At 40.2% G+C, this 14,757-nt stretch overlaps 2 protein-coding genes across 2 annotated transcripts; both read right to left on the minus strand.

Moving 5' to 3' along the window:
- Positions 1-7,579: 7,579 nt before the first annotated feature.
- LOC106096231 (neprilysin-4) lies at positions 7,580-9,316 on the minus strand. Its single transcript, XM_013263877.2, has one exon. It carries the CDS (start codon positions 9,314-9,316, stop codon positions 7,658-7,660), a length of 1,659 nt encoding a protein of 552 aa, XP_013119331.2. The 3' UTR covers positions 7,580-7,657.
- Positions 9,317-9,367: 51 nt separating this feature from the next.
- On the minus strand, positions 9,368-9,863 carry LOC106096232 (neprilysin-2-like). The gene has a single exon (XM_013263878.2). The coding sequence runs from the start codon at positions 9,848-9,850 to the stop codon at positions 9,368-9,370; it is 483 nt and encodes a 160-aa protein (XP_013119332.2). The 5' UTR covers positions 9,851-9,863.
- Between the last annotated feature and the right edge of the window lie 4,894 nt (positions 9,864-14,757).

Below are 14,757 nucleotides of genomic sequence, written 5' to 3' on the forward strand. Positions count from 1 at the left end.
TCGAACGAGTAAAGCTAGCCGCTTGAAATTTTGCACAGATACTTGTTATTAGTGTAGGTCGTTGGGGATTCCAAATGGGCCATATCGGTTTAGATTTGGATATAGCCCCCATATAAACCGATCCCCGGTTTTGACTTCTTGAGCCCCTAGAAGTCTCCATTTTTATCCGATTTGGCAAAATTGAGAATAAAGACTTGTGTTATGACATCCAACATCCATGCCAAGTATGATCCGAATGGGCGAATGGGTCTATAAAAAGATATAGCCCCATATCTTATATAGAAAAATGAATTTGTGTTTGTTTGTTTGATTGTTTGTATGATTGTTTGTTTGTTTGTTTGTGGGTTTGTAAATTTGTTTGTTCCGTATAGACTAAAAAACGGCTGAACCGATTTCTTTCAAATTTTCACAGATTGTGGGGAATGATCCGGAAGGAGCAATAGGCTGTATAATGAATTGATAGGTAGGTAGGTAGGGGGGGGGGGGGGGGGGCGGACCATCCCCCTTACCTTAAAAGTACGACCCCAAAATAAAAGTGAAACGATCGGGACAATATGGGATTCAAATGAAAGGTATTCAGGAGAAGACTACGAATTTCGTATTAACCAGTAAGGAAAGGCAAAAGTCGGGCGGTGCCGACTATATAATACCCTACACCACCTAGTGCATGTAGTACTTTTTATATGCAAAACTTATGTGGAAATCTAGTCAGACTTTAATTTAGATGCCAATTAAAATAGCAATTTAGAACCTTGTAAGATTTTCCTTGGATTTCAACATCTTTAAAAGGCCATATCGGATAAACGATTATGTGGGAGATATAACGAAACCTGTGCCAATGTTAATGACACATAGTGGGAAGTCAAATAGAGCATCTCACGCCCTAGATTGTAGAGATGTGACCAAAATTGTGGATTTTACTGCCTTAAAATTTCATATCGGATGAAATATACATCAGTGGAGCTATATCTAAATCTAAACCGATTTTTCACATATATAAAGAAGTCAAATAAAGCACCTCATGCAAAATTTTGTAAAGATCGGACCAAAATTGTGGCTTCTACAGTCTTAAAAAGCCAAATTGGATGAAAAATATATATAGGAGCTATATCTAAATCTAAACCGATTTTTATGAAATACATTGAGACTCCAGAAAAACGACTCCACGCCAAATTTGGTGAAGATCGGACCAAAATTGTGGGTTCTACAGCTATAATAGTTCAAATCGGATGAAAGATATATATAGGAGCTATATCTAAATCTGAACCTATTTTTATGAAATGAAATCCAGATATATTAAGTGCAGTAACAAAACAGACTGAGCCAAATTTTGTGCAGATCGGATGAAAATTGAAGCTACTACGGCCATTTAAGTGCAAATCGGGCGATATATATATATGGGAGCTATGTCTAAATCTGAACCGATTTTTATGAAATTTTCCACAAATATGAAGACCTCAAATAAAACACCCAATGCCAAATGTTGTGAAGATCAGACGAAAATTGTGGCTTCTACAGCCTGAAAAAGCCATATCGGATGAAAGATATATATGGGAGCTATATCTAAATCTGAATCGATTTTTTTCAAAATCAATAGCGTTTGTCATTGGGGCGAAAAAGTGATATGTGCAAAATTTCGTGACAATCGAGCAACAAATACGACCTGCACTTTGATTACAAGAATACATGGATGGCTAAATCGAATCAGAAAGTGATTCTGAGTCGATCGGTACAAATCTATAATACCCTGTACCACAGTGTTGGTGGATCCAAGTAACTGGGGGGCCGCCCCGACCCCAAACGATTATTGGACGATAATGACAATATGGGACTCGAATAAAAGGTATTCGGTGGTCAGGAAGGAGGAAAAGGGTTTTTAGTTTGTTGATATTGGAAGTGGGCGGACCCTCCCCCGTTACCCCAAAAACACTACTTAAAATCAAAAGTGGACCGATGGGGACAATATAGGTATCAAATGAAAGCTATTGGCGAATAAAATACGAATATCATATTAAAAGTTGGATCCAAGGAATCCAGAGGCCACTCCAACCCCAAAAGTTCCCTAAGCAAACATATTGGACGTACATATAAATATGGGACTCAAATGAAATGTATTCGAGAGGTGATTACAAATATGACATAAAAAATGAGGAGGGGGAGCGGACTCTCCCCCTTACCCTAAAAGTACGACCCCAAAATAAAAGTGGAGCGATCAGGACAATATGGGATTCAAATGAAAGGTATTCAAAAGAAGAGTACGAATTTCATAATAAAAGTTGGGTCCAAGTACCTGGGGGCCCGCGCTACCCCCAAAAACCCCTTCAAATGTATTTTTTTGACAATCATGACAATATAGGACTCAAATGAAAGGTATTCGGGAGTAGATTACGAATATGGTCAGGAAGAAGAAATACGCTTTATGATTTGTTAATATCGGAAGGGGGCGGACCCTCCTCCGTTACCCCAAAAATACCACCCAAAATCACAAGTGGACCAATAAAGACAATATGGATATCAAATGAAAGGCATTAAAGAGTAGAATACAAATATGGTATTAAAAATTGGGTCCAAGTACCCAGGAAGTCCCCCTAACCCTAAAATATCTAAAAACAGACAAATTGGTCGTCCATATCAATATGGGGCTTAAGTAAAAGGTATTCGGGAGTAGATTACGAATCTGGCATACAAAATCCGATCGAAGTGTAGGGGCTCACCCCACCCCCCAAAAACTCCCCAAATGGGCAAATGACCCACCATGACTATATGGGACTCGGTTTGTTTGTTTGTTCCGTAGAATCAAAAAAATTAAACATAGGTTATATAATTTTTAGATATCAAATGGTGGCTGCCTCTCCCCTCCTCACCAAAAACGCCACCCAAATCCAAAAGATGACTGATGGGCACAATATGGGTATCAAATGAAAGGTATCGGAGACTGGAAAATGAAAATCATATTAAATTTTGGTCCAAGTACCTAGCGGGCTGCCCCAACCCAAAAACTCCTCCAAGTAGACATATTCGACATTCCTATCAATATGGGACACTAATGAAAAGTATCCGGCAGTGGATTACAAATTAGGTCCATGTAATGGGAGGTCGCCTCACCTCCAAATGAGCATATCAGCCGATCATGGCTATATAGGATTCAAATGAAAGATATTTGGGAGTAGATTAAAAATATGACATTAAAATTTGCGTTCAAGTCAAGGTGGCTCTTTTCCTTCTAAAAATACGTCGAATAGATTAATTGACCCATTGACCCATTATGGCAATATGGCACTCAAATGAAAGTTATTTGAGAATAGAAAACGAATTTGATATCCAATTTTGGGGGTACGCCCTAAATCACCCCTTAAACTGAACTTTATTTCCGACTACAGCAATATGGAGCTCAAATCAACGGTATTTGGGAGTAAATAACGAATGTGATATGAAGTTTCAGGTCAAAGTGCCGGGGGCCTCCCCAACCCCAAAACACCTATCAAACGATTCAATATAAAGGGATTTGGGAGTGGACACGAATTTGATATCCATATTTGAATCGAAATGTCTACCCTAAAAAGCACTTCTTTTTACCCTCGTTTCAAAAATACCAGTTTGGTAATGCGATTAGTTCGAAATTTTTTGCATTTTAACAATCATCAAAAAAAAACATGTTTTCTATTGTTGGGGACCGATGCCGCGGGGACAGCCCAAAACCCGCCAAATGGATATATAGACCAATCACGGCAATATAGAGCCATGTGTTTGGGGGAGCCGCACCACCCCAAAATACCTCCCTATTATATAAAAGCTATTTGGGGTGGATATTTATTGATTTTCGGGACAAAGACCCTGGAGTCCATTCCACCTTCAAACACAACTTATTTACCTATCATGCCATTATGGGACTCATACCAAATGTTTCTGAAAGTGGAACGCGAATCTTATATTTACTTTGATGGCCAAGTGACCACTCCCGAAATAAAGGGTGATTTTTTTGAGGTTAGGATTTTCATGCATTAGTATTTGACAGATCACGTGGGATTTCAGACATGGTGTCAAAGAGAAAGATGCTCAGTGTGCTTTGACATTTCATCATGAATAGACTTACTAACGAGCAACGCTTGCAAATCATTGAATTTTACTACCAAAATCAGTGTTCGGTTCGAAATGTGTTCATTCACCGTAACGTTGCGTCCAACAGCATCTTTGAAAAAATACGGTCCAATGATTCCACCAGCGTACAAACCACACCAAACAGTGCATTTTTCGGGATGCATGGGCAGTTCTTGAACGGCTTCTGGTTGCTCTTCACTCCAAATGCGGCAATTTTGCTTATTTACGTAGCCATTCAACCAGAAATGAGCCTCATCGCTGAACAAAATTTGTCAAAATTTGAACACATTTCGAACCGAACACTGATTTTGGTAATAAAATTCAATGATTTGCAAGCGTTGCTCGTTAGTAAGTCTATTCATGATGAAATGTCAAAGCATACTGAGCATCTTTCTCTTTGACACCATGTCTGAAATCCCACGTGATCTGTCAAATACTAATGCATGAAAATCCTAACCTCAAAAAAATCACCCTTTACCTCCTAAACCCGAAATATTTACCAATACTGTAATATAGAGCTGAAAAGAAAGGCATTTGGGAGTAGAGTAAAAATTTGGCCAGGAACCGAGCAGGGGCAAACTTTTCATACATCAATGAGTGCTTTTCGATTCAAGTTGAGTTTATCAACGATAAGGGAACTTTTTTTAGTAGCCGAGTCTTTACAGTCTACCCTCCCTTGGGGAGAGTCTCCCCTCATATCGGTCAATGTTTTGATATAGCTGCCATATAAACCGATCATGGATCTTGACTTCTTGCGCCACTAGAGTGTGCGATTTTTATCCGATTTAGCTGAAATTTCGCATGAGGTGTTTTGTTATGACCTACAAAAACTGTGCTATATATGGTCCAAATCGGTCCATAACCTAATATAGCTGCCATATAAACCAATCTTGTATTTTGACTTCTTCAGCCGCTAGAGGGCGCAATTATTATCCGATTAACCTCCAACAATCGTGCCAAGTATGGTCTAAAATTTTAAACAGTGATCTGCTATTGCCTCTAACAGAGTGCTGCTAAGTTTGTGGTTTGTGTCTCCACTATTTATCTTCACTGACATAACAAATGAGCTTTACGAATTTATGATCCGATGGAGACTAAAGTTGAAGTCATTGAGCAAAATTTCAGCCAAATCGGATAAGAATTGCGCCCTCTATATGCTCAAGAAATATAATCGGGAGATCGGTTTATATGGGAACTATATCAGGTTATAAACCGAATAAGACCATACTTGGCGCAGTTGTTGAAAGTCATAACAAAACGCTTCGTTCAAAATTTTAGCCAAATAGGATTATAGAGAAATCTTTTTGTAGGGGAGCTATATCAGGTAATGAACCGATTAAGAATATACTTGGCACGGTTTCAGCTTTCAAATTTCAGCCAAGTCGGATAAGAATTGCGCTCTCTGGCAGTTCAAGATGTCAAGATTCGAGATCGGTTTATATGGCAGCTATATCAGGTTATGGACTAATTTGGACCGTATGTGGCACAATTTCTGAATGTCATTGGAGAACACGACGCGTAAAATTTAAGCCAAATCGGACGAAAATTACAGCTTTCAGGGGCTCAAGAAGTCAAATCGGGAGATCGGTTTATATGGGAGCTATATCAGGTTATACACCGATTCGGACCGTACTTAGCATAGCTGTTGGAAGTCATTACAGAACACTAAAAAGAAAATTTCAGCTAAATCGGTAAAAAATTGTGGCTTTAAGGGGCTCAAGAAGTTAAATCGGGAGATCGGTTTATATGGGAGCTATATCAGGTTATAGACCTATTCGGTCCATACTTGCCACTGTTATTTGAAGTCATAACAGAACACACCATGCTAAATTTCAGCCAAATCGGACAAAAATTGCGGCTTCTAAGGGCGTAAGAAGTCAAATCGGGAGATCGGTTTATATGGGAGCTATTTCAGGTTATATACCGATTCGGACCGTACTTAACACAGCTATTGGAAGTCATAACAGAATACTACCTGCAAAATTTCAGCCAAATCGGACAAAAATTGTGATTTGTAAGGGCTCAAGAAGTCAAATCGGGAGATCGGTTTATATGGGAGCTATATCAGGTTATACACCGATTCGGACCGTACTTTGCATAGTTGTTGGAAGTCATAACAGTCCACTAAATGTAAAATTTTAGCCAAATTGAACAAAAATTGCAGCTCTCAGAGGCTCAAGAATCTAATCGGGAGATTGGTTTATATGGGAGCTATATCAGGTTATAGACCGACATGGACCGTACTTAAAACAGTTGGTGGAAGTCATAACGGAACATCACATGCAAAATCTTAGCCAAATCGAACAAAAATTGCGGCTTGTAAGTCTCAATAAATCAAATCGGGAGATGGGAAGCTATATCAGATTATGGACTGATTCGGATCATTTATAAAAGTCGGGAGATCGGATTATATGGGAGCTACATCTAAATCTGAACCGATATGGGCCATTTGCAATCCCCAACAACCTACGTCACTATAAAATCATGACAGCAGTCGAGCGCTTAAAGCTAGCCGCTTGATTTTGCATACATACTTAGTATTGATGTAGGTCGTTGGGGACTGCAAATGGGCCATATCGGTTCTGATTTGGATATAGCTCCCATATAAGCCGATCTCCCCATTTGACTTCTTGAGCCCCTAGAAGTCGCAATTTTCATCCAATTTGGCTAATATTTTGCACATAGTGATTTGTTATGACTTCCAACAACTGTGCTAAGTACGGTTCAAATCGGTCAAGAACCTGATATAGCTCCCATATAAACCGATATCTCGATATGACTCTTGAGCCCCTGGAAGGCTCAATTTTCATTCGATTTGGCTGAAATTGAGCATGTGGTGTTCTGTTATAACTTCCAACAACTGTGCCAAGTACGGTTCATATCGGTCAAGAATCTGATATAGCTCCCATATAAACCGATCTCCCCATTTGACTTCTTGAGCCCCTGGAAGCCGAAATTTTCATCCGATTTTGCTGAAATTTTGCACATAGTATTCTCTTATGGCTTCTAACAATTGTGTAAAGTACGGTTCAAATCGGTCAAGAACCTGATATAGCTCCCATATAAACCGATTTCACGATTTCACTTCTTGAGCCCCTGGAAGCAGCAATTTTTGTCCGATTTGGCCGAAATTTTGCACATAGTGTTCTGTTGTTACTTCCAATAACTGTGCCATTTACGGTCCAGATCGGTCAAGAACCTGATGTAACTCCCATATAAACCGATCTCCCTGTATGACTTCTTGAGCCCCTGGAAGGCTCAATTTTCAACCAATTTGGCTGAAATTTTGCACTTCCAACAAATGTGCCAAGTACGGTTCAAATCGGTCAAGATCCTGATATAGCTCCCATGTAAACCGGTCTCTCGATCATCCTTGTTCGGTTCCTAGAGCCTTAATTTTTGCTGGTTTGACAAAAGTTTGATATGTAGATTAAAATAATGCCCTTCAACTAAATTGATTTTGTATAGATTTTTAGCAGAATTCATGGTGGTGGGTTCCCAAGATTCGGCCCGGCCGAACTTAGCACGCTTTTACTTGTTTATTAGTGGAATTTAATTTTCAATAAATTTTACATTTTTTTACAGGATTCATGTTACTGCCCTCTGGGCATTTGAACTCTGTGGAGAACTCTTCCAAATTTGCCAGGGGTCCATTAACTCGAAATTTGCTGGGCACATGCGTGTCCATGGAAGCGAAAGAAGTTTTGAAAGCTTTAAGAGTTTGTTTGCACCATAAGTGACCATAGCTAATGAAAAACAATTGCCGATTGTTGTAGCTTAGGCCGGGCAGAGTTTTCAATTTCAATTTGTGTTGATCGTTCTCAGCAGCAGCTTCTACAGACCATTTCAAATAGGCCAGATAGGCCGTGCGTATGCCCCCATTGTCTGCAATATTTTCGGCTTGATTTGGTATATCCCCCAAGGGTTGACCCTCATAGATGAAGCCTCGGTATTGGTCTCTTAAACATTTGGTATGAGTTTCAAACTCTGCGCTGGACTCGGCATCCCACCATAGACGATTGTTACCCTTCAGGTCGAAATATTGCCCATCTTTATCGAAACCATGGACAAGTTCATGGGCCAATACGGAGCCCATTGTTCCAAAATTGTAGGCATTGGGAAAATGCTTGGAAAAAGTGGTATGAGGCTGCAGGAAGACCACCGGAATTTTGATTGCATTTTCAAGTTTCATGTATGCGGGAGATGTAGACAACTCACTAGCGGTTTTCTTGACTTGAGGTGGTTCATTTACTTTGGCTCTCTCGCTGGCGGCCCCTAGCTCAAGCATTTGCCTAACATTTCCCAAGTAGTCGTTGTCTAGCAGGTTTAGATTGGCATATGTTTTGGTTAAATTGTGGTCTTCATAGTTAAGAATGTCTTGATTCATGGCTTGGAGTTTCTGTATGGATTTTTGTCGGGTACCCTCCTGTATCCAATTGAGCTGCTGCAGAGAAGTTTGGAAAGAGTCCTTCAACAGCTGCCACATCTCAGCAACAGGCTCTGCGGTGTCATTGGATATTTCATGGTGATAGAACATATTATCCAGATGCTTGTAGAAATATTTCTTCATGTTATTCAGGCAGTCATCTTGACGTTTCGCTTCTCTTTCATCCACATCAACTACGAATCGCGATAGCATTTGGAAGAAAATGTAATTGGCCACAGTACTTTTGGGAACTTTGGATATGGTTTTGAAGAGCTGCTCCAAGTAACCGTGCATAGCATAACCCTCGATATTCGGCGGCAAAGTATCCAAGATGGCCGTAGCCTGTTTCCTGAGATCCATGTGCGGGGCATATTCTGCCTGGGCCTCCTCCAAAGTGGATGCCTTGTACATTTCGTTCATATTCAAGTCATCTCGCTCATCTGCCATACCTTCGGCCAACATACTCTCAAAGTCGACTATGTCTTTAGCTACCTTGCGAGCTAATGTTATGTCGAGTTTCAAATACATCTTTAACTGCCTGGCAGTCTCCACCCGAAAGATATACATTAGGGGATTGTTTTCCTTGTTTTGGTAAGAGGCTTTGGCACCCAACGGAAATTCCTGTTGGGAGATATACAAACGATTACGGCTATTGTTGGCAAAGTCAATGTCCAAAATAATTTGCATGAGAATTGAAATGCCAAGTTTATGGGCAATTTGGGCTATAGTCTCCAGCCAGTCGAAATTGTCTTCTTGCCAGGCGACTCCTTGCTGTTCCATTAGAGCGGGCATTTGTCCAAATTCTGCCAGCAGCTGCGCTACGCTTTCCTCATAGGTGTGTTGTTATGAGTACAGATTTAAACATGACCTATAGAAGGTCTTGGCTTGTCGCTCTATCATCGAGTCCGAGGGCGAATCTGCTGTCAGCAGCAACGATTTGAACTTTTCATTCATGGTGGAATGCAATTGACGCAATAAACTGATTTCGGAATTTTCCATGGTAGCCTTATGGTATTTGGCATAATTTCCGCAAGTGAATTCATAGAAATCCTCGCAAGGATCCACAGATGTATTCATGTAGCGCAGTATCTCTTCAGCATTGGTTTGTCGTATGGCATCGTCCTCTTGGCTGTCTTTGAGGGGCGATGCTTGTGAGAATCCCAGAACGATGAGGAGTTGCAGCATACCCACTATGCTTAACATTCTCATGTTTGTTGGGGTTTTCTTTAATTGTTCTTTTAAATTATTTTCTGTTATACCGCTAATCTGACTGTCTGTTTGGGTTTCCCCCAAGTAACTGAACTGTAAGGCGTAAATCATTCTCATTTTATGTAGGCTTTTGCTAATTATCTGCGATAAACTATGAACTCTGCGGGAGAAGAAGAATAATAGGCCATTCAATGTGATCTCATCGATAGAATGGACATTGGGAAACTCTTTGCGAGTTCTGTGTGTTTTTAAACCCTCCATCATAGGATGGGGGTATACTAAAGTACATATATTCTTGATCGTCATGACATTTTAAGTCGAACTAGCCATGTCTGTCCTTCCGTCCGTCCGTCTGTCCGTCCGTCTGTCCGTCCGTCTGTCCGTCCGTCCGTCTGTTCGTCCGTCTGTCCGTCCGTCCGTCTGTCCGTCTGTCCGTCTGTCCGTCCGTCCGTCCGTCTGTCTGTCGAAAGCACGCTAACTTTCGAAGGAGTAAAGCTAGCCGCTTGAAATTTTGCACAAATACTTCCTATTAGTGTAGGTCAGTTGGGATTGTAAATAGTCTATATCGGTCCACGTTTTGTTATAGCTGCCATATAAACCCATCTGGGATCTTGACTTCTTGAGCCGCTAGAAGGCACAATTCTTATCCGATTTGGCTGAAATTTTGCATGAGATGTTTTATTATGACTTCCAACAACTGTGCTGAATATGGTGCAACCTGATATAGCTGTCATATAAACCTATCAGGAGTCTTGACTTCTTGAACGTCTAGAGTGCGCAATTCCTATCCGATTTGGCTGAAATTTTGCACCACATGTTTTGTTATGACTTCCAACAACTGTATTAAGAATAGTTCAAATCGGTCCATAACCTGATATAGCTGTCATATGAACCGATCTGGCGTCTTGACTTCTTGAGCGACTAGAGGACACAATTATTATCCGATTTGGCTGAAATTTTGCATGACATGTTTTGTTTTAACTTTCAACAACTGTGCTAAGAATAGTTCAAATCGGTCCATAACCAGATATAGCTGCCATATAAACCGATCTGGGGTCTTGACTTCTTGAGCCACCAGAGGACGCAGTTATTATCCGATTTGGCTGAAATTTTGAATGAGATGTTTTATTATGACTTTCAACAACTGTGCTAAGAATAGTTCAAATCGGTCCAAAACCTGATATAGCTGCCATATAAACCGATCTGGGGTCTTGACTTCTTGAGCGACTAGAGGACGCAGCTATTATGCAATTTGGCTGAAATTTTGTACGAGGTGTTTTGTTATGACTTTCAACAACTGTGCTAAGAATAGTTCAAATCAGTCCAAAACCAGATATAGCTGCCATATAAACCGATATGGGGTCTTGACTTCTTGAGCCACTAGAGGGCGCAATTATTATCCGATTTACCTGAAAATTTGCATGACATTTTTTGTTTTAACTTTTAACAACTATGCTAAGAATAGTTCAAATAGGTCCATAACCAGATATAGCTGCCATATAAACCGATCTGGGGTCTTGGCTTCTTGAGCGACTAGAGGACGCAATTATTATCCGATTTGACTGAAATTTTGCATCAGATGTTTTGTTATGGCTTCCAACATTTATGCTAAGAATAGTTCAAATCGGTCCATAACCAGATATAGCTGCCATATAAACCGATCTGGGGTCTTGACTTCTTGATCCTCTACAGGGAGCAATTCCTATCCGATTTGGCTAAAATTTTGCACGAGGTGTTTTGTTATGACTTTTGACAACTGTGCTAAGAATATTTCAAATCGGTCCAAAACCTGATATAGCTGCCATATAAACCGATCTGGGGTCTTAACTTCTTGAGCCTCTAAAGGGCATAAGTATTATCCGTTTTGGCTGAAATTTTGTACAACAGCTTCTCTCATGGACCAGTACCGGATGGACCCGGTCCTTAGAGACTGGATAAACCATATGCTAAGGAACAGGTGGATAAATTGTTTGTCCCATGGCCTGCATATAAGGGATAAAGTGGCACAGGGCACGCCACAGGGGGGAATTTTATCGCCACTCCTATGGGTGACCACCATAAATGACCTATTACGGATGCTAACAGAGGTGGGATTTGAACCCGTCTGCTACGCAGACGATATTATAATACTTCTAAGGGGTAAGGATCCGAACGAGCTATGCAGAAGGGCCGAAAGGGTCTTGCATATGGCATATGACTGGGCTGACCTAGAGGTCTCAATGTTAACCCAGAGAAGAGTGAAATATGCCTGTTCACGAGGAAGACGAAGGTGGGCGAATTTACGCACCACGTTTCCTCAATAAGGCGATTTCGATATCTGACAAGGTCAAACACTTAGCTGTGATCTTGGACAGGAAACTGAATTGGTATTGAATTCTATTTTTTTCTGTGCATAAAATTAAAAAAAAAAAATTATTAAAAATTGTGTAGGTTGGTCTGGAAGGAAACATAGGCTATATAACGTTTTGATATTGGAAGGGGGACGGACCCTCCCCCTTACCCCAAAAGTACTACCCAAAAATAAAAGTATACCGATCAGGACAATTGGGCCCAAGTAATTGGGGGTCCGCCCCAACCCCAAAACATCCTAAAATAGGTTTATTGAATGATCATGGCAATATGGGACTCAAATGAGGGGTTTCCGGAAGTAGATTACGAATATGGTCAGGAAGAAGATATATGCTTTATAATTTATTAATATCGGTAGGGGGCGGACCCTCCCCCGTTACCCCAAAAATACCACCCAAATTCACAAGTGGACCGATAAAGACAATATGGATATCAAATGACAGGTATTGAAGAGTAGAATACGAATAAGGTATTAAAAATTGGTTCCAAGTACCCAGGAAGTTGCCCTAACCTCAAAACTTCTAATAGCATAAAAATTAACGACCTTATCAATATGGCGCTCAAATGATGGGTATTCAGTAGTAGATAACAAATCTGGCATACAAAATTAGATGGAAGTGTAGGGGTCACCCCACCTCCTAAAAACGCCCCAAATGAGCATATGGCCTATCATGACAATTTAGAACTCGGTTAGCTTGTTTGATCCGTAGAATGAAAAACGACTGAACTGATTTTCTTTCAATGTTCACAGATTGCGTATGTTTTTGTGGAAGAAGACATAGGATATACAATTTTTCGGTATCGGATGGTGGCGGACCCTCTCCCTTACCCCAAAAACGCCACCCAAAACCAAAAGTGGACTGATAGGCACAATATGGGTATCAAATGAAAGGTATTGGAGGTACGACTAAAATCGCATTAAATTTTGGATCGAAGTACCCAGCGATCCGCCCTAACCCCAAATCTCCTCGAAATAGATATTTTCGAAGTTCATGTCAATATGAGACTCAAATGAAAAGTATTAGGCAGTAGATTACAAATATGGCATAAAACATTAGGTCCAAGTAGTGGGTGGTCGCCCACCCCCAAATACCCCCAAATGGGCATATTAGCCGACCATGTCTATATGGGACACAAATGAAAGATATTTTGGAATAGATTACGAATATGACATTAAAATTTGCGTTCAGGTCTAGGTGGCGTTTTTCCTCCTAAACATAGTCAAATGAGTTATTTGACCCATTATGACAATATGGGACTCAAATGAAAGGTATTTGACAGTAGAAAACGAATTTGATTTCCAATTTTGGAGCCAAGTGTTTTGGAGTACGCCCTAGAGCACCCCCAAACTGAACTTCATTTCCGTTGGGAGTAAAGAACGAATTTGATATCTATTTTCAGTGCAAAGTGCCGGTGGCCGCCCCAACCCCAAAACACCCTGCAAATGGTTCATATTAGGTTCATATTAGTAAGGGACCTTTTTTATGGCCGAGTCCGAACGGGGTCCTGCAGTGCGACACCTCTTTGGGGAAATTATTTTAAATGACCATGCATGGCATTGTACCTTGCAAATGTCGCCAACCACCGCTTTGTCCGATATTCTCGCCAGGGTTCGAACACGTTCATCGTCATAGGCTACAATGGCACAAACTCGATATCCGCATTCAGGTTGAAGTGTCCGCATTCAGGGTGAAGTGTCAGTGATATTAGAAAGTTAAAGAAGGCGCAGCGTAACTAGCCCGGTTCGGCTAGTTAGGAATAAAAAAAACCAAAGTGCATTAAATTCGGTTGAGAAGAATCTTATATACTCTCTACCATGGACCGCTTATTTAAAAAATAAGGTTTTAAATTAAGGTTATCGGTTTATACAGTAGCTACATCGAGCTTTGGACTATATTGCGCAAAGTTGTAGATAGTACCCGGTATATAAATAGTACCCGGCAATTTATATAGTACCCGGTATAAATATAGTACTCGGTATTTTTTTATGGTACCCGGTACTAATATAGTACTTGGTATTTTTTTTATAGTACCGGGTATCATATAAGTATCCGGTATTATATTAATACCGGGTACTATATACATACCGGGTACTATAAAAAAATACCGAGTACTATATTTATACCGGGTACTATATAAATTTCCGGGTACTATTTATATACCGGGTACGATATAAATACCGGGTACTACATAAATTCGAAGTACAGGCAACATATGAGTGCAGGGAACTATGTAAAACTCGGGTACTATATAAATACCGGTTACACTATAAAAACCGGGTACTATGTAAATACTGGGTGCTATATAGATACCAGATACTTCATTAATTCCGGGTACCACATTTATACCGGGTACTATATAAATACAGGGTACTTCATTAATTCCGGGTATTATATAAATACCGGTTACTACATAAATAACGAGGAACTATACAAATACCGGGTACTATATAAACACCGGGTACTATATAAATACCGGGTACTATATATGAACACCGGGTACTGTAAAAATACTGGGTACTATATAAATACCGGGTACCTTATTAATTCCGGGTACTATATAAATACCGGGTACTATATAAATTCCAAGTACAGGCAACATATAAGTACAGGGAACTATGTAAATCCCGGGTACTATATAAATACCGGTTACACTATAAAAACCGGGTACTATAT

This window comes from Stomoxys calcitrans, chromosome 2 (genome assembly GCF_963082655.1).
Source record: "Stomoxys calcitrans chromosome 2, idStoCalc2.1, whole genome shotgun sequence".
In the NCBI taxonomy this organism is placed as follows: domain Eukaryota; kingdom Metazoa; phylum Arthropoda; class Insecta; order Diptera; family Muscidae; genus Stomoxys; species Stomoxys calcitrans.